The sequence below is a fragment of the Phaethon aethereus genome (genome assembly GCF_964289735.1).
Source record: "Phaethon aethereus genome assembly, chromosome: 14".
Classification (NCBI taxonomy): domain Eukaryota; kingdom Metazoa; phylum Chordata; class Aves; order Phaethontiformes; family Phaethontidae; genus Phaethon; species Phaethon aethereus.
Window position 1 is genome coordinate 3,002,294 of NC_138590.1, and position 20,405 is coordinate 3,022,698.

The 20,405-nt window shown below is 43.1% G+C and overlaps 1 protein-coding gene across 1 annotated transcript; it reads right to left on the reverse strand.

The window, feature by feature from the left end:
* Positions 1 to 2,437: 2,437 nt before the first annotated feature.
* NPM1 (nucleophosmin 1) lies at positions 2,438 to 15,577 on the reverse strand (the record flags this gene model as incomplete). The annotated part of the gene is made up of 11 exons (XM_082006174.1): positions 2,438 to 2,476; positions 3,456 to 3,530; positions 6,054 to 6,155; positions 7,074 to 7,163; positions 8,692 to 8,746; positions 9,225 to 9,283; positions 9,808 to 9,911; positions 10,671 to 10,764; positions 11,558 to 11,677; positions 14,678 to 14,757; positions 15,514 to 15,577. 11 exons carry the CDS (start codon positions 15,575 to 15,577, stop codon positions 2,438 to 2,440), a joined length of 882 nt encoding a protein of 293 aa, XP_081862300.1.
* Between the last annotated feature and the right edge of the window lie 4,828 nt (positions 15,578 to 20,405).

Consider the following 20,405-nt stretch of genomic DNA (forward strand, 5'->3'; position numbering starts at 1 on the left):
TTCTTTTTAATTCAACCTTTGAGGCTCTGTTCAAAGAACTGGCAGCTGCATGTGAATATCCGAGAGGATACGGCTGCACAGCCCAGCAGAGTCATCGGACAGCCAGTCCCAACAGGAGCAAAGTGTTTTGGAGCCGAGGCTGGCGGGAACAGGCCAGGTCTGCTCCTGGGAGGGATGGGACAGACGGCCCTGCAGCCAGGCGGGGAGCAGGGCAGCAGACAGCCCCACTGACGCCCTTTCGCAGCTAGAGCGGCAAGAATGTAAACGGGCAGCAAACAGAGCGAGCAAGCTAACTGGGGCCAGGTAAAGCTGTCGCTGTGATGCCACGATGCTTAACGGCAGCCTGACACCGACTCGACTTGCATTATACCTTGGCTACAGCACAGAAATACATTTTCCTTTAGAACTGCCCATACAGGCCCCATCTTCCCCCTGCAACCCCTGTGCCGAGCGTGGCTGCGCCCCACGGGCCTGCTTTGGCCAGCAACCTATAGACAGGCAACACCCTGGTTTTTCTTAAAAGTTCAATACGCAGAATATTTTATTGGCTGGGTAGCCTCTTACTGAAATTACTGTACAATTTTCACTTGTTTCAGCCAAAATTGAGGGCAATTTTGCTTAAATAAGCCTGTCTGTGCCATTAGCTCTATTTCACCAGGGAAATTTGCTCTCACTTGTGCATATGACATCATCTATTGACATAACCCCACCAAAACAGGCATTTCAAAGCCTTATACTCTGCCATTTCACATGCTGCAATTATATTCAAGCTTAAATGAATCTTTGACACTAGACTTGCACTGTGTTTCGCTTTTCTACTATGCGCTTTGCTTGGCTTTGTTTTTCCAAAAAAGAAATACTCGCTTCTGGAGACTTGCACTGCTTTCCATCATGCCCAGAATCTCAACTATAGAAACTGAAGTTTTTTATAACAAGCAAACCTTGAAAAAAATATTTCTAGCAACAATTTTACAAACCAAATTATACATTCTTCTTCTAGAACTGGGAAAATACGATGATCCAGCAGAGACCCCGTGCCCAGTTAGCACAACCCAAAGGTTTTTACCATGTCTTGAAGGCAACTGCTGTGGGACCCCAACTGTGCAAGTCCTTCAAGTGGAAATAAAAACGAACCTGTTAAAGCAGGCGTTAACGCCCCTTCGTTCTCAAGTAAGATTCTTCTGTGAAAAATAGAAGCCAGTTGCATTAATTCTCACACATAGCAAGGATTAAATCAAAGTTTAATAGTTACCATACAACTGCTTAAATATTTTCTCAAGTATTCGGTCTTCATACCATTACTGCAGTTACTACACAAAGATCAAGCATTCAAGCATTTGAAGCAATACAGCATGTAGACAAGAGCCTTGAGGAAGAGTTCAGTGCCAGGCCATGTACCCATGCTTTCCTTCCCCTTCATCTGAAAGAGCCCTCATTCCTTGCCGTTTCCACTTTAGTATCACTGGTAGGCAGTCAATCAGAAAGGACGCAAGGAACTGATGGGACTACCTGCCCGTCTGAGCTTTTGGGATTTGCTGGAGATTAGCTCCTCATCATTCCCAGGAATTTATCCACCGGCATTGATCTCCCTCAGCGAGCTCTCTCGGCACGCCCTACAGCTTTCAAGCTAATTCTCTTCTCCACAAAACACTCACAGGAGTCATTACACGTGAGACAAACCTCAGAGACCGTAGCCCCTCAGAGGAACAGCCCAGCCAGCAATTCCCAAATCAAAAGTATTACATTTTACAAGTGGAGTCACAAGCCCTACAAACTCTAAAGTTAGAGAGAAACCATAAACCAAAGAGCAATGAAGCAGGTCAGAAATCGAGATGCAGGAAAGGTTGTTTTAAGCAATTACATCATTAGTGGTCACTTCCAGACAAGAATAAAGTCCCTCTTACCACTTAAGTCTTCTCACCAATCATCTGCTCAGTAGCTGTAAAGCTCATGGAATTGGAGCAAAGTTGTTTTTAAAGTTAACAACATAAATGAGACTATCTGATATGTACTTGGTAAAGTAGCTAAAATATTTCGCAGTAGTTCCTATGAGAACTTCAAAGCCCTGTTATCTCCCAGGTTCAGTATGCAGACTACCCCCCACCCATAAAAAAAGAAACGATAGTACTTTATTAAAATACTAAATTTTATTTTTTTTCCACATACATTTAGTCTCCCCACCATTTCCATTTGTCTGACCACCACCATGCCTTATCAAAACATTCCATACATACTTAAAATGAAACTGAGGGTGGAGTCCCATCTTTAAAAACTAAACAGGCATTTTGGACAACACATTCTTGGCAAGGTAATCTGGATGACATTTATCAGACACGGTAGGGAAAGCTCTTTCAGCATTTGTAAAAAGGACAGCCAAATAATGGTTACAGAAATAAGACTGCAGATTTTAATGAACTGTTTAAACTGTTTTCTTTTCTTACAGAGTCTGCCTCCACTGCCAGAGAGCTTGAATGACCTGGAAGTGTACACAAAAAGTTAGAAATTGAAATCCATTTTTCCAATTATTTTCAGTTTACTATCTCTACTTACTCCACAAAATATTGACATTAAATTACAATCAAAAAATGCATTCCTTTCTTAGAAAAATAAAGTCAAAAGCAAGACATTAGGTCCTTCTGCTAGGAGACTTAATCACTCTAGTAAGTCACAATAGTAAGAATTCAGTGAAGGTAAGTGAGAGGATGGGTGTGGACCAGCTAGGCAAATATTGGCTGAACTCTGCCTACCCTGTCTAATGTCAGACCAACTCCAGTAGCTGAGGCTAACTGCCTTTAAACATTCTTTCAAGAACCTATCAATTTGTCTATCAGACAAGTTTACTCTGAACCACTGAAGGAAGCAGAAAAGCATAAGGAATTCTGTCACTGGAAGAAAGTTTTAACTTACAGGAATTTTGATAGGGAAATCTAAGACACATTTTAGCCCAGTGTATGTTGAGTAATAACTAATTTATAAACTTGCTTCCTGATACCACCTTTTGGCTTGCCCTCTTAAAAGAGTTCAGTTGACATTGGGAGAAAATGTAGCAAGCAAGCCATAATCTCAATCACAAAACAGTTCCCCCTCCCAGACACCCTCCCCAACAAAAGGCTGAACAGCAGACTGGCCTAGGTGGCCAAATTCAGCAGCAAGGAAAACCACAGCTCATTTCCTTAGCCAATATGGTGCCAAAAGGAAAATTCTGTGGGTTTAGTAAGCAAGAGATAATTTACCAACCATATAAAAGCTGGAAAAATGTAATAAAATATTAGCTTTCCCATCTTGGCCAACTAAACCCTTAAAACCGTTCCCATTTATTTAATTTGAAGTATTGTTTGTGGTTTGTAACCCTTTGAAACAGTCCAAACCTTGTAAAGATTAAGAAGTGGAAAAGAATCCCTAAGTCAGGTTATAAAAGTTTTTGGATTTTATCAAGTTCCAAGAAATTCAGTTACCTTCTGGTCCTCCGTCCTGAAGCAATTCTTAACATAGTTGGCAAATTTGGGTTCCAGCTTAGGAAGGGAAGAACCCTATTTTGAAAAAAGCAAGCTTTAGTGTATGCCTGTCATTTAACGAGTCCAATAACTAACTTATGAAGCATAAATCCTTTTGCAATACACTTGGAATTTCACTGAACTCACCTTGCAACATCCCAAACCAATCTGTTTTTAAACCATTTTTTTAAAGTTTGCTTCTCTACGGTACCCAGGTATTTCTCACAGGAGTGAGTGCCTATACACTAAAATGGCTGTACAATCATCTTTGCTCAGAAAGATAACAGCAAGCATTCACCACTTAAAATAACCTTGTCTGTAGTCAACATTCTACCTGCTATTCAGATGAACTAGGATTAATTACGTATTTATGGATTCTAACTACAGCATGCAGCTTGAGACATTACTACTCTTTACAGATAGGTTTGACTTCAGCTCAAATTAACTCATCTCCCACCTACCCTCTAAAACTCATCTGAATACGTTAGTTCTGTGAGTTTAAAGAACCACTCTAGAGATGTCTGCTTGGATCTCTGAAATTGTCTTTGTACATACTCAAGTGTGCAAACCAGATTCAGTAATTCGTGGATCTTCATGTCTCCTCCCATCTCCAAGCAACATAATAAAACACACTATTTTAAGAGACATCTATTCACTTTCACATGCCCCATGAGTGATATCTTCCCCATTTTTCAGGCACATCAGTTGAAATACACCTAACCAATTATGATAGTACATTTAGCTGCTACTCAGCACATTGCAGAAGGCAGAAACTTCGTGTTCAAAGGAAACAAAGCTACATTAGGAATATCTGAAACTGCAATACTGCAACCAAAAACCTGGATTTGGACAATGTCTTACCCCCGAGTTCTGTCAAGTACTGATGTTTTTGTTAGCTTATTGACATTTACTTGCTACCTAATACAGCAGTTCTGCTCTAATAATTTAATAAGATAAAGTGATTTTTTTAAAGCTGCCAACTCATTGGCTGTTAGCTGGAAGTGCTATTGTATATGACAACACAAAAACCTTTTGCCTTATGTATGCTCTAGCACCATCTCGGAAAACATTAAATTAAGCTGCCTGCTATTGCTTCTACATATCTTGTGCTTACACAGCATTTCCCAGCAAAAACATTCCTCAGCAACAGAAAGTATATTCTAAAGCTACTTGCCAGTTATCTGGTCTGCATGCTTCCCTCCATAGGGACATCAGTCTACTGTGAGCAGCTCAGTCACTTCTGCTTACGCTGCAGAAAGAACACTAATCATGGCTCCTCTGAGTCATGCAAAAAACCACCCTAGCATCCACTCGATCCAAGAGGTTAGTTTGACCTCGCGGAACGATACCATCCATCACTATCAGGTTCACAGTTCAGGGATATGCATTTCCATCCTGATCAGTTTGTTATTGCTTACTCTGCATCCACTCTGTATTGAAACACTTTTTGTCATCTTTTGCATTCCTGGGACAGAACTGCCTCAGAATATCAAGAATCTAAGCAGAAGATAATCCTAATTCTTTAGGTGATTTGATTGCCAGTGTAAGGGGGAAAAAGTCTATCATCTCAGACCAAACAAAAAACCCACAAATCTTCACAGCACCAACATCAGTGTAGGCTTTAGCCAAGAATGAGCCTCCAGAAGAATCCTGTTCCATCACAAATGAGCACATGATCTATAAGCCCACTCCTGAGCTAGTTCCCATACAGTACTACCACTTATTCTGCAGTACTGGTGGGTGCTGAACAGCAGCCCTAGCTAGCACACAGGCTTCCAAACTTGGCTAAGGGTGAAAGAACTGCTATTACCTGCTATACTTCTACACAGCCAGCCTATAGCTAAAATGCACTTTTGTTTTTCACTCTTAAATAGCAGCTGAGAGCACTCGTATGCATAACCGTGAAGTGCTAGTCAAAGCTGAGAGCAACCAAAAGCAGAGTGACTGCCCTGTAACCTTCAAAAGAGGAAGCATCCACTGAAGGGAGACTCAATTAACCCCAGATCTCCAGTTCAGAAAGCAAATGCTTTCAAGTCTTCATCGATTCATTAATGCATATCACAAGCACCTATCTCCCCCTTCTGGAAGTCATAAAGCCTTACAAGCATCTGGCATAAAGCAGCTGGATACTGCTTTAAGACCAAGCTATTCCAAGCATGTAAAAAACTCTGCTTTACACCAGCTGCCTAAAAAATGTGTACACTAGTTTAGTGTAGAAGTCTAAACTAAAGTTTAGACAACTTTAGAATAAATGTCACCCAGTTTGTTGCTTTGTTTTTTGTAGTTTTTGTCATTTCTTTTAAATTGTAACTGAGACAGTTCACTAAGAAATACCAAACTACTAAGCACCACTACTGGAGGAATAGAGAACCAAAGTAGGTGGTTTTTGTTTCTCATGAGTACAGAAGCTTCTTTTTGTCCCAAATGGGTTTTCATTTCTCTGAGCTTCAACATCAACATACTCTGGTAACAGCACAGTCATAAGTGACATGTAAACATTTCTTAAGCTGTGGAAGTGTAAACATACAGCTGATAAACCTGAAGTTTCCAAAAACTCACCTTATCTATGGATGCCTGCATTTTTGCTTTAATCTCCTCTAACGACAGAGGGACTTTTGGTGTTTTTGGAGTTAGAGATTTATCCTTCTTGGAATCTGGAGTCTGAAAATTAGTCATTTCATTAGAAACTTGCACATACATAAAGCTTAGTATACAAGATCAAGTTTTCTAAAAACAAGAATGTTAAAACTTACTGTAGGGTTTATACCTTAATAAAAGAACTAGCTATCACATAGATACTTCAGTTTTCAAACAGTCACGGAAGTTAAATTTGTGCTTCCAACACAATCCTCAGAGACAAGGAAAAGAACAACATTTAATAAGTTTGGAGTTACTACAGTTAGCATAGCTAGGATCTTACACTTCTGGGCAGGTGCCTACACAGCTCCTTCTCATAACAGAAATGAAACTGAAAATAGCCCAAACATTCGGTGATTTTAGAATTTACTCCACAACTGCAGCCAGATTAGGTCATGCTTTAAAAGGCACACATCTGCATCGAGTTTCAGATGCTATCCTGCCATCCATTCCACACTACTTTCTGCATCAACCTTCCTGTCATGCACATTCAAGTACATGCAGCAAGGAAAAGCTTCATAAGGAAGCTTGACAACCACAAAGCAACTGAACAAGAAAACTGTTAGTTCTCAACAGATCAGCTAAGTGTGACTCCCCTATTAACAGCAGCCTCCTGTTGTACTGCAGTGGCCACACAGCTGGTGCTCATCTTCTTGTATAAGCAGCTACACAAAAAAACATACAGACTTGTATTTTAAACCACAGGATCACCAATACTCACAAGGGACATCATGTCCGATTTGGAATCTTGGCTGTTATAGTTACATACTGATCACTAGAGTTTCACAGGGGAAGATGAAGCAATTAACAGTATCCCCAGCATGCTTCATAAGAAGATTCAAAAACTTAATGGTTAGCACACTATTTAAAGTTATCTTTAGGCAAGAAAACTAGCTTCCACACTAGAATAAACATTTGTTTTACTCGTCTGTCTTCACTCACTTTTGATTTAGATGCTGGTGTGGATGGCTTAGAGTCTTTTCCATTTTGCTTTGCTTTCTGCATATTTTTTCCTGAAGCCTCACGGACAGGCTGAAAAGAAAGCACGTAAGTTCATTTGCCATGAAAAACTGCTAGTAGATGTTACGCTCGTTAACATAATACTCAAGACTTAGCAACAAATACACACTATTTAACATCAAATAAAAAAGCATTCTCACTGCCCATGCAGCATGATCAACATCCATTATCTAAGCAGAAAGCATGTATGCTACAGGAACTCAAATGAAAAACTGCTGGTGCAGCACAGCACGTAACATAACCAAGGTCAAGCTTTGTTATGCTATACAACTACATGGGACCTCCACTACATCTTCCTTAAATATTACATCTACCCTTACATAGTACCATGCAGAGTTTTGGGGGCAGATGTTGCATAAGACTAATTCTAGATGGCACTCACTGCAATTCTAAGATCTGACTCAGTGCTACTTGTTATTTGTAACACAACCATTACCTCTTGTTTGGCATTTCATCTGGGATGTGCATGGGCAATGCCACATGTGTATTTATGAACTGGATTCTTATATTCCTATATAAATCAAGGGACCATTTCCTTCAGCCACACTAGATTTCATTTGCATGGCAGGAAATCTGCAGTTCAGATTCTCTTTACCAGGCCTTAAACTATTGTGCACCACCACCTGCTTCTAAACAGCAGATGTGTAAGTATAAATTCAAGCCAAAGTACACAAGTTCAAAAAAAATTACTACCTTCTACCATGCATTTGCCAAGTTGTCTTAGTTTATTTCACCACCAGATGGCAATCAAGGGCTGATGTAATTTCACAATCAAGCACACAGCTGCTTAGATCCCTTTTATTAATGAAGGTTAGGTTGCTATAATGACCTTTTTTCACAGCATGCAGGACTAACCAAAATAGCAAAGCACAACCCACATCTCTGAGCAGGATTGTGCTTGCTGCTCAATAGCCATACATGAAATCATACCAGTCTGACAACTGCACATGAGCCTACGCATGCTAAGAACCCAGCCACCCCTCTGCAGCAAAGTAAATAAAACATGGATCATATACAGATTAACATGAAAGTATTCTAACATCCCATTACAATTTCTTTATACAGACTTAGCTAAATCAAAACGATCCCATTCACACATTCCAAATAGCTGTGCTTAAACTCATTGATTAAAGGAACTATCTGCCCAGTTACTATCATCCCTTGCATTGGTATCTAGCCCACTATAAAACAGAACACTGCACTAAGAGGACACTTCAATTAGCTTCCGCATTACCATAAATTTAGAGTTCAAACCTGAACAGCTATCTCACTTATGGAAACACAGCTTCCCCACACACACACTTCTGCTTTAGGGGTGTTCATATGAACCCTCAAAGATGACTCAAAATAAGGACAGTTAATTAACACCTATTAGTAAGTTAAGAGGTGTTAGCACTTGCTCCCTCTGTCTGAATAAACTTAGCTGTAGATATTAAGTCCCTCTGATGTTATCACCTGCTTCCCTTCAAGTTCATTAAATAGGCTCTTTAATCCTCCACAGGTGAAGAGGGGCACAATGTGTATTATATATACCACTTACTTTCTTCATTGGTGTTTTCATTTCTTCCTCATCATCCTCAAAGTCATCCTCATCACTACAATTAGAAAGATAGTCACTCACCATAATAAGATTCATACTCACACCTTAACCACATTAGGAATTAGTCTTCCACCTCCCACAATAAAATCTTTTATTCATGAGGAAGCAAGTAATCTTCCCAAGCCTACCTTATACCTTGTTTTAACACACAGCAAGTTAAGCCAAACACTCTACTTACTACTATTAAAGCTCCCTTCTGCTTTAATACTGAAGGCATGTATCTTCTACCACTGCTAATGAAGAAATTCTAAATTTATTAAAAGTTAATGAATTACAGGAAACTAAGTTTTATAACCCAGTATGACATATTTGAGTAACACTAATTTAGGTTGCATTGCAGAGAAACTTGAGGTAATTCTACTTTTTTTGTAGCAAAGATAAAAAAGTAGCCTGCCCAACATCCCATTGTCACACAATTTGTATTCTGAAAGTTAGCCCTGTATTCCACAATACATCATCAAAACAATACATACTCATCCTCCTCATCATCTTCATCATCCTCCTCATCATCTTCTGATAATTTTGCTTTTTTCTTAAAAAAGATCAAGTATGTTAATTGTGAACATCATTTTGCCTTAATAAACAGCAACTTTGATCCAAAACAATTTGTGGCATAACTACAAGACTATCTTCCATCCATTTAGTTAAAAATCAACATTACAGCTGCCAACTCAAAAGCTATTGACAAATTTACAGCATTCTCTGAGCATATGAACCTTTCCTTCTACACTACAGAGTTTCCATCAGCATTTAAACTCTTGCAGTACACTGATGTTTATGCTAGAATCTGCACAGTTACTGCAGTGGACAAAATTTCCACATAAAAGTAGCCTTCACATTAGTCCCTCCAGCAAAGCTTTGGAAACTGTACTTAACTATACCTCTGTAATTAGTACCTGTCAAGACTCAAGTACAAAATTATCCTTCCCCACAGATGTCAAGAGACCACGTATTAAGCAAATCATAGCAAGCCATCTAACTGCTTACTCTTAGAGGCAGCATCAATAGCAAACCAAAAGAAAACTCTGCAGACAAGCTGATTGAAAGCATATATACCTGTGGTGTTTTAGCTCCTCCTCCACTTGCTGGTCTCTTTGCTGAAGTGTTCACAACTTTTGTATCATCTTCCTCATCATCCGATTCTGGTTCTTCCTCTAATGCTAATAAAATGATAGCAATATGTAAAAAAACCCCAGCTCATTTAACAATAGTTAAAACAAGATTGCTACTAAGAAACAAAACAGAAGAGCATTACCCACAACTAAATAGGCACGGTCTTACTGAAGCACTGAATTGATAGGAGGAAGCTTCCTACTAGCCATTCAACCACTGAGAGCGGAAACTTTTCTAGTTGACTGTATAAAGATACTACTACACTGAAATCCAAACTAGGTGAATAACCATCCATACACTGCCTGTAACGTTCCTCACAGAAGAGAGGCCACAGAAGGTCAAGAACAAAGTTTCTCTATTTCTAGGGAGACACATGTAAGAGAACTTCTAAAGATCAGTTTCAATGACAGTTCTACAAAGGAGAAGGCTAGTCCTGGCATAGTTTTTAGTGCAAACTCAAAACTATTTCATGGACAGTCTTCTCACACACTCAACTGATAAGCAGAAAGCTCACAGTTTTCACCTGTGAGACACTAACACCAGGAACCTAACACCCATTTTTAAGGACAGAAATTAGAACTCAAATTGCAAGGCTCACAAACTCCCCTTTATCCATACAAAGGAAGAGGCAAGAAAAGGTAAGCAAGCATTTCTCTGAACTCCTTTGTCCTACAGTTAATCACACCTCTGAGGACAGTGCATTAAAGATTCAGAGGGTCAGTATGAGAAAGTACTGCCTGAGATATCAGATACATCACTCCAGTTCTGTTGGTGCCAACAAGTAGAAAGATCAGAGTAACACATACCTACGAGATGTTGACCACTAACGTAAACAGGGCCCGAACCACATTTCAACCTCAGGACCACCGGTGGTGTGATCTCAAAGCCACCTAATGAAACCTAAGGAAAAAAGCATAGTCAAATATTGAAGGCAAATTGTGCTTAACAGACAATCCGTTCAAATGAAACCAGGAGCACCAACATCTGCAGACTCCAAGACAATACAGTTACTCTAAGTTCCCATCTCACAAAATATTCCCCAAGTGTTTAGAGTCAAGTCAGGGTCAAGAAGCCACAACCAGGTTCACTATACTCTCATTACTTATAATTAAAGCACACTTTTCAAAGCCAGACCAACCCACATTTGTTTCTCCTCAGGTTGGCAGCAACACCAATTTGAACATTATCCATCACACCTGCTCCCAGCATTGTGCAGTTCCACCTGTACAACATCAGCAACACCAACTCAGATTACATTCCAGATGGTAGGAATGGCAAGTAGGGCACCCTCAAATCAAGAAAGGGTAGCATTCATCTTTAGGACATCTTTAAAATTTGGGACCTGCAGAAAACTAGATTTTTCTTATCCTAGGCTCAAAGAAAGCAACACAGGCTATACATGCATCTGCTTGCAAACACATGTATTTGTATACATAGAGACAACATGCATAATTACTATCACTTCTAAAAAGTGCATTATTTGAACAAAAGTCTATCATCTCCAGATGTCTAGTCTACCAAGAACAAAAAAAAATTTAGATTTTAGTTTATTACACAGGCCAAAACTGACACTTGTCTGAACCTGTCAACCACTGTGCAGTTCACCAAAGTTCAGTGAACCAAAACCTTTTCTAACTTGTCTTTCTCACCAGAGACCCAGTTTATGGTAATTTTTCCAAGTTCCTGTACTTACCGTAGGCTGCACTGACATTTTCAGAGATGCCAGTACTACTTTAATAGGGTTGCCCTCATAGTCCAATGCTTCTGCTTCTACAACATGTAATTCGTCTTTGGCTCCGGCCCCTAAAGTAACCTGTGAAGTAAAGAACAGTGCACATTCTGAGAATCTTCCCAAATATTCTCAGGTCTTTTAAATGCCATTCACTGTTCTGCATCTCTTAAGACTGAAGTTTGTACTTCTGACTGCAAATCATTCCACTGCACTCCTCCCAAGGCAAGATCCTCCTTCCCCCTAACACTGTTACTTGCAAGGTGCAACTCAAGGCATGTGTTTTGACGATAGCGAAGAGCAGACCTTTTGCCACTGGATTATTGCATTGAAACGGGTCAGTGACAAGTCCAGTCAGAACTGAAGCTGGCCAAGGGAAGACGTACTAACACAGGCCTATGGGAAGGGAAGTAACTGCTATCATTACTCCAGAATCACAGCCTTTATCCTTCCCCTTCCTGCCATGTTTCATCTGCCAACCGCTCCACTATCACACCACATGCTTTTTGCTTACTGGACACTCAGTGAGGAGTTAAGTCTTAACAACTGCTCAGTTCAGTACTGCCATTTATGCATACTCCTTCTACATTAATTCACCGAGGACCAAGAGCTGCTGTGCCAGCGCATTTCAAAATCCAAGTGCCTGGATTCCTTACACTGGGTACAAGTCTAGTACTTTCTGAAGATTCAAAAAATCATAGCTGCAGGGAGGCAAATGAGTGACAGACATGGGACAGGCCTGAAATTCCAGTTCTCTGAACCTCTGGCATCTGAGTCAAGATTACATGCAAGAGATGTGAAAACCAAGAATCCCTTGAAGTACTACAATTACTTCAGAGACAAGTGAACAAGGCTGTTTCCTTTCCCAGTGCCAATGCAAAGAAAGCTTTCCACCCTCCATGGGGGGATGCCTCAGGCAGAGGCATACAACTCCAATTTCTATTCTCCAAGAGCTGCATTTTAGGCAGGCAATAATGATACAGACAAGGTGTATCAGACCGAAGGCTGAGAAGCAGGATATAGATTCACTACTCCTAGCAAGTTTTGTTACCATAAATTTAAAGAGGTGAAATTGCTTCTCAAATGTGTTAATAACAACACTGAATCACTCAGCAGGCCAAAAATTTATAAGCATGCCCTCCCCATCCCAGTTACTCCTGTCATTTGCACCAGCTCAAGCAATACTACAGCACTTACTATTAATTTATTTACTGTCTGGCACATATCCATTCATGTACTTTAATTTCTACACTGAAGGAATGCACACTGGCAATTAACAGATAATGAAGCAGTGACCATCCCTCTTTATGTTCTCAGCTATCATTAGTAAGACTTCTACAGAAACCCTCATGCCACTTTCTACCTCTACATGCATCAATCTTCCTCCCCTTTCACTTTTATCCTTTTTTTCTCCCCACCTCTTCCTGTACCTCATACCTAAGTCCATGGCCACACCTGTAGCTTAACTGACATTTGTCAGTCAATCTTTATACCTCTAGTCTTTTATCAGGTGCCCAGATCAGTCACAAGGTATTTGCTACCATCACACTTTACCTTCCATCATCTCCTTCCTCTGCTTGCCAAGGCATTTTCTGTTTGTAGCCATGTCCAAGACCTTCCAAGCCTCTTAAACATTTCCAGTTTGTCGTTTGTTATTTCAACCCCCATTTCTCCTGCATATGATCTTTTGTCTTTAAGACAAGTTCTTGCATTAGACTTTTCCCCCACAATCCTAAAAATCTAAGTAGCAGTATGCATCCAGTCTGCTTCATCCCCCATAAAGAGCACAGAGTAGCAGATAAGATGCTACAGGTAACTTTGCAAAAACAGGATCTTTGGATAAAGCCATACAACTCAAGTATCAGTGACTCACTTCATCTGCATGAGAAACATTCAGATATGAGAACTATCTGCATCAACTTGTCCTATATATACTTTACTGTTATATTCTTCCTGCAAAAGAAATTCTAATTAAGAAAAAATTAGTCGTTGTCAAGTCCAGGCTGTAATTTTCACATAATGCAAGGACTGAAGACACATGATTCACAGAACTGTAATGCCTGTATTAAAGTGTTTTAAGTATCACTGCGAATAAGTTTGGAGAGCATTATTATGCAAGTCTCCTGCAGGAAGCAATTCTGCTGTAGAAGTAATCCACAACTCTAAGACACTCTTGTTTCCAGGTATCATTAAGGTATCTCTTGGTATTTAAACGAACACAGTAATAAACCATGAAGTAGAGAGGTGCTACACCTCTTCCTTTCCTGGGAAGTTGTGGCATATTATCTTTCTGCTAAGCAAACGCAATATGCTCAGACCAGAACAAAAGCTTTGAAATATTGTGTCTTGCTTGCTGCGGCAGCAGCAAGGTCTAAGGACACATGTAAGAACTTTCAGTGTATAGATCTTGATTTCCAGGAGTATCCCGCTCAACGAAGAGTCTGTTAGATGAGTTATGTGAAGGGTAGACAGTGTTTCCCATTTGCATCCTTAGAGAAGGCAACACTAAGAACAATAAATCAAAATGTAACACACACAATTTAGATTTAGTTATTAGCTCCTCACTAAGAAGAAAAGCACTGAAATTATGTTTGGGGAATATATGGAAAGCTTTTCAAAATAAAGTTTCTAATAAAGTCTAGTAAAATGTGCCCATGCCTGGTTCTTATAAATGTATCCTCCCCCTGTGCTCCTGTAGCACCTGAACTATTGGAGGTGTCAGCGTGTATATTCTGGCCTTTAATCCTGTTTAGTATACATTTATTAACCTATTGTGAATTAGTTTTTAAACTTTTCCACACTTGTATTTCTTGCTGTAAACGACAAACACCAGTTTGTCGTTTACACCAGTGGATATTTTAAACTTTTTTTTTTTCAATACAGCAAAAATTTCAAGTGACATGCTTGAAGTAAGTAGGCTCCACTCCAGTAGGATAGAGCTTATCATTTAACAGATTCACATAAAAACACTTAACACAAGAAACCCGTTTACGGGAAAAAAAACCCAAAACGTTAAAAAACTCATTTTTCAACACTGCACACCACTATTTAAAAATACTGAGTTAAAAACCAAACAATACTTGCCGTTCTCAGAGACAACTGATGCTCATTTTCTTCATCATCTACTTTGAACTGATACTCCTTATCTGCTTTAAGCTCGCAGCCTGTGAAAAGACCATTTAACTATAAGCATACTGTTTTACTTGGACGGAAGTATTCGCTAACGCCTTATTATTTTACAACTTGCTGCTTCAAGGCTGTGTACTTACACAGAAAACCAACGGCGCTCGAGGCACACGAGAAACACGTGGGGTGGGGAAAATCCCAAGCGCGTCTGCGGCCTACTGCCGACCACGCCGCTCCTAGCACGGTCCTTTCAAGGCCATCCCCTGCACGGCCACCCACGTTCAGCGTCCTCCGCTCTGCACGGGGGTATGCCATCGCCCGGGACGCCCGGTGTCGGCGGCCAGGCCCCCCCACCCCGCCCCGCTTCCAAGCAAGGCGCGCCGCGGCCCCGCCGCCCTCCACGTGCTCCACCGCCCGCCGCGCTGCCATGTGCCCCGCGGCCGCCCGCTGCCTGCCCGCACCGAGCGCGCCCGCGTCCTTAGGAACTGACGGGGAGGCGGATGGCGCGGGGAACAAAAGCGCGACGGGTCGGGCCGCGCCGCCGCCACGTGCGAGCAGCGCGCCACGTGGGACGCGCGCCGCGGGGGGAGCGCGCAGCGGTTAACGGCTGCGGCGCGCCCCCTCCCCTCACAAGGCCCTCCCCGCCCCCCCGAGGCGCGGCGCAAGGCCGGCACCAGGCCGCGGCCCCCAGGCGGGCCCCACCGCCTCCCGCTCGGCCCCGAGGCCTGAGGGAGCGGAGAGGAGGCGCCGGTAGGCACCGGGAGCGCAGCACGGGGGGAGCGGCGGGCCGTTACCGAAAAGGAAAGTCTGGGGGCGCAGGGGGCCCATGCTCTCCATGTCCATGGCGCTATCCTCCATCTTCGCGGCCTGCTCGCGCGGGAGAAGCGGGGCGAGATGCTACGCTGCGGGCGGACGCGCACTAAAGGAAGCCCCGTGCCTGCCCACGCCCCAGATATAGCCTGCGCGCTCTCGCGAGACCCGCACTCCAGCCACGCCCCCTCGGCCCGCTGCGCCGAGTCTGCGCACGCGCCGCACCGCCCCGCTGCCGCCCCTGCCGTCCTCACGCGCGCGGAGGGCTGCGGCCATCACAAAATGGAGGCGGCGAGGGCGGTCCCAGCACCCCCCGGGGCGGCTGCCAGGCCCCAGGGCCCGGCCGCGCCGCGCGCGGGTGGCTGTTCTCTCACGTGAGAGGCCGGCATGGCCTCGCCAGCACGCCCGGCGGGGAAAGGGCGGCGAGCGCCGCCCAGGCAGGTGCCCGCTTGCCGCTATGGCCTGAAGGGAGCGGCCGGGCGGCAGCGTGAAATGGCTGTCGGCGGGCGCGTAAGGCGGCCGGACGGCGAGGGCCCGCCGCCGAGGGGTCCTGCGGCCCAGGGGAGGCGCAGCCGAGGCGCTCGGTGGCTGGCAGCGCCCGGCCGCGCTCCTCGGGTGCCTCCCAGCCTGGCTGACTGCAAAGCGCAGTGGAGGGCATGCCGCCCTGCTTGGTGGTGGGCTGGACAGCCTGTCCGGGCAGCCTGCCTCGGGAGGGGCTGCGCCCAGAACAGCTCACAGCCCCCAGGCGCTTGCTGAGATAGCAAAGAAATAAAAGACTTAATGCTATCGCCAAAGTAACAAACCCGTCTGAGAAACGGGGTGTGGAGCACGGCCTATCGGCTTCCAGACCTGAGCCACAGAGGAGCTTGAGCAAGGCGAGGAGCTGCATCTGCCACTGCTCCTCCAGGTAGAGGAAGGCCCTGTTGCAGTGAAATGTACTCTCCCTATTCCTCTAATGCGTGTTGTGAGCTGACAGCCCCCGTCAGCTTCCATTAAAAAAAAAAAGCAGCCCCTTTTCCTGTCTCCATACTGCCTTTATGAGTCACTTCTCCCTGTGCCACTGGGCTCTGAGGACCAGGGAGCAATCATATTTTAGCTGGTATGTTATGAGAGTGAATTAGTCTTGCATGTGAATTGGCACGTGGGGACACCTGTGTGTCGCAACAGAATTAAAAGTCAGATTTACTTATTTTTTTCTACTGAGCGCCACAAGGCCTGAAAAGTCTTGCGTATGCATTAGCATGGAGAGTCCATCACTGGCCTGAGGCAGGGCATACCTTAGCGTCACTGTTCCAGGCTGTCCTCATGTCCAGAAGCTGATCTGTAAGTCTGAGGTGTCTTTGGTGCTGTAAATTAGCTGATCTCAAGATTACTTTTACCTGAACACCCACTCTTCAAAAATAAAAGCATATAGCCTCTTAGTGCTCATGTCTCTCCATTAATTTGAAATGTGTAGTTTATATTCAGAATACCTGCATTCATTCATAAAGTAAGAACACATATTCATAAAGTAAGAACATTAAATTCTGTTGTTGAAAATGAGACAAACAAACAAAAAAGAACTGATGCAGTGGTAAAATGAATCTTACCTGTCAAAATGTGGCATTCACCTTCTTTCTTGCTCTCCCACAAAGCTCACCGCTTTGAAAGACAGTAAATACAGTTCTACGGTGCATATACATTCAGGTTATTTTGGAATGTAAAGTCTCCTGTTTGTAAGATACAATTAGTTTTTCAACTACGAGGTTACTTGAGCCATGGGTTCTCCAGGATACGTCCCCCTACAATCCTGTTAACATTAAAGCAGATCGTCTACTGAGGTGTTGTCAAGCGGATTGCCAGAGGCTAACTGAAATACAATAATAATAAAATTGACTTGTGCGTGAAAACAAAGTACAGGAATAAATAGTAGTGCAGCTCACCAGGTGGGTGAAAACAGGGGATTTGGGCTGCTGTGAGAGCCCTCTTTTAGAGTCACAGGATAATTTTGGCTAGAGGGCACCTCTGGAAGCCACCTGCTGCGGCACTCTGTTCACTGCAGCACCAACGTGGGTCTGCGAGGGCACTGTCGCTGCAGTTGGAGCCAGTTTGCTACAGTGGTGCAATAACTAACCAATACTAATTACAGCTGATTTGGAAATGCTGATGCAGGTTAAAATTAGTGATTTTTTTTCTATTTCTCTTCTCATCTTCCTACCAGCTCTTTACTTAAATATGAGGTGACACATTTGTAGCATGTGACAAGAGATTTCAGCAAAACCAGAAAAACTATCTTTTTTTTGCTTCCTTTGCACTCTGTAGTAGAGACATTGTTAATTTGCAACCTGTGCATCACCTGTATGTATAGAAATAACACCCTGATGGATGTCAAAGTCAAAAAAGAGGAGAGCAGAGCAATCACTTAAGCGTCATACACCACCCTTCCCATTTACTCCACTTAAAATCTCCCTAGGAAACCAGAGAAGGACCAGTGTTTACTTCATTTTCTAACCTTTGGTTTGTTTCATTTCTTATCACCTTTGAGAAGCAATAACTTCTAAGGGTGGCCTTTAATGTAGGCAGAGTGGCAGTTTGGCAGTGCAGTACAGAGGAGATACACACCGGGATTCATGAAGCAGCAGAGGCAGGAAAACCCACGGAGTGTGGCGGCTGGTGTCACTGGCAGAAGGAAAGCATCATTAATTGATGAGCCATCTCAGCCAAGAAGAGCCATACAGATGCAGATAAGACATTTGTTTGATTTGGCTTGAAAATGGGAACTAGTATCAAAATTTAAAATGAAGTTTTGGCATGACCTGAATGACAAACAGACCAGAGCGGGAAGGTGAATACTATGTGGTAATCGTGAAAAAGTCTGCAGCTGTTTGCATGTACATTTACCTTGTGCACTGCCAACAGGAGTACACGGCTACTGGTCAAAACCACCAAAAACCCGCTCCACGTGGCATTTAGCAGCTCCTGAAGCAGCAAGCCCACCCAGAGCTGTCAAAGGGGAGCGGTGCGGCCACAGCACGTTCTGGTGCGTACAGAGTTACTTTTAATTCAATTTCAGTCTTCCATTACTGAGGAAATAAATGTGGGAGGAAACAAAGGACAGACACAGAGAAGCAAAACAGGGGTAGGAAGTAGGAGATATATGCTTACTGCGTCTTGTTTGGCTCCATAGGGCTTTAGAAGGGCTGTCATACATCATGACATTTATTATTTCTGTCATGTACTAGGATGAGAAGTCCATTATAATATCGATCATTTTACTCCGCTCAACTCTATGCTATGTAATACTCAGCATAGCTGAAAAAGCTTACAAGTGATTTAGAAATAGCTGTACAGGGACAATTGAGGAAGAAATTGGAGTCAACATGGTTTCCCTTAATGGAATTCTCTTTTTAGTAAGCTTTTACAAAACTTAGGAAATTGCATTTTAAACATGGTTAAAGCCACAGCACAGTTGCAGTCAAGCAAGCAGAAGCTACAGACACAATAAAGATTTCCTATGCAATCTTAATTTATGCGGTGACATAATGACATAATCTTCAGCTGCATCGCCCCATAGCTGTCACATAACATCTTCACCGCACTCCTCCTCCTTTCACCAGTCAATAATTTCTGCCCTAATGAACTCGAGGCCAAAATCTTAAAAGGCATCATAACACTTACCCTTCCTTGATATCAAAAAGACCACCTGCAAACCTGAAAAACCAAGAATTTCAATTTCACCTGAAATAACTGCGGATTGCAATCATCAGATGGGGCAGCACGAGGGAGGCGCTAGCTAATGCCATTAATGTACCCTAAGCAATACCTGCGTGAGCGGCACGCTGGTCCAGCATTGCAGTGGCAGCAAGGACAGAGGTGTCCTGCAGAGGGTCGGGCCAGCCTGTGCCCTAAACATGGAGGTGCGGCACAGGTGAGAGCTGCCGTGCCCTGCGGGGTTGCTTTGAGAAGACTTGCCCTTGGGGTTATCGTTTCACTCCACTTCCAGGTGGGTTTGCAGCCAGCTCAGGACAGGGAGATGTGATGGAAGACCATCCTTACCTGGTTGTCTTCTTTCTCACCTGCAGTCTGCTTTCTACTGCTGATCCTGCCATGGCTGGACACTAGAAGTTTTCTTCATCATCCTTCTTGAATGTACTGCCTGTTCCATCCCCAGCTTTGCCTGTAACTTATTTTTATGCAGAGCAACGTGAAGGTCTGCCTCAGAAGATCCTTCACCACTGGAGAAAGCTGCATACTGGAAGGGGAGCCAAGGCAGGCTGATGTCCTGGCCTGTGTGCTAATGACAGCATGTGCTGGTGCTGCTCCATCTCTCCTGACTTCTTGAATACAGCTTCCAAGGGATCTTTCGTATGTTAAGGGCCCGATTTCAGACATTCATCCCTAAAAGGGAGGAACGACAGCCAAACCAGGGTGTCCACACGGAAGTCACTGGGGTATCACAGTGATGGTAAGAAACAAAGTTAAGCAGATAGATTACACCCAGTGTTAGCGTCACAACAGTAAAACTTGAGATAGCCTGAAATGTCTCTCTTTTTTTTCCTTTTAAATACCCTAAAAGCCATACCAACAGACATAGGATCTAAACATTTGGTATGAATGATCAAGCCTTGAGTATGGGCTACATTCGTTCTAATTTAGAGATAATACATGTACCTGAATACAGGTCACTTAACAAAAAGACATCGAAGTTGTACACTTGGGGTTTTTTGCATGCAGCTGAGGTTCAGATACGGCTCTGCTCATGCCCAAATGGATGATACTAGCCTGGATCTCAGCCAAGTGTTTGCAATAGTAAACAATAAAAGTTGGATTTTTGTAGTGACTGGGACCGTATCAACAGGTCACGGACCAGGATATATACTAGGGTCAGGGCTCTGAG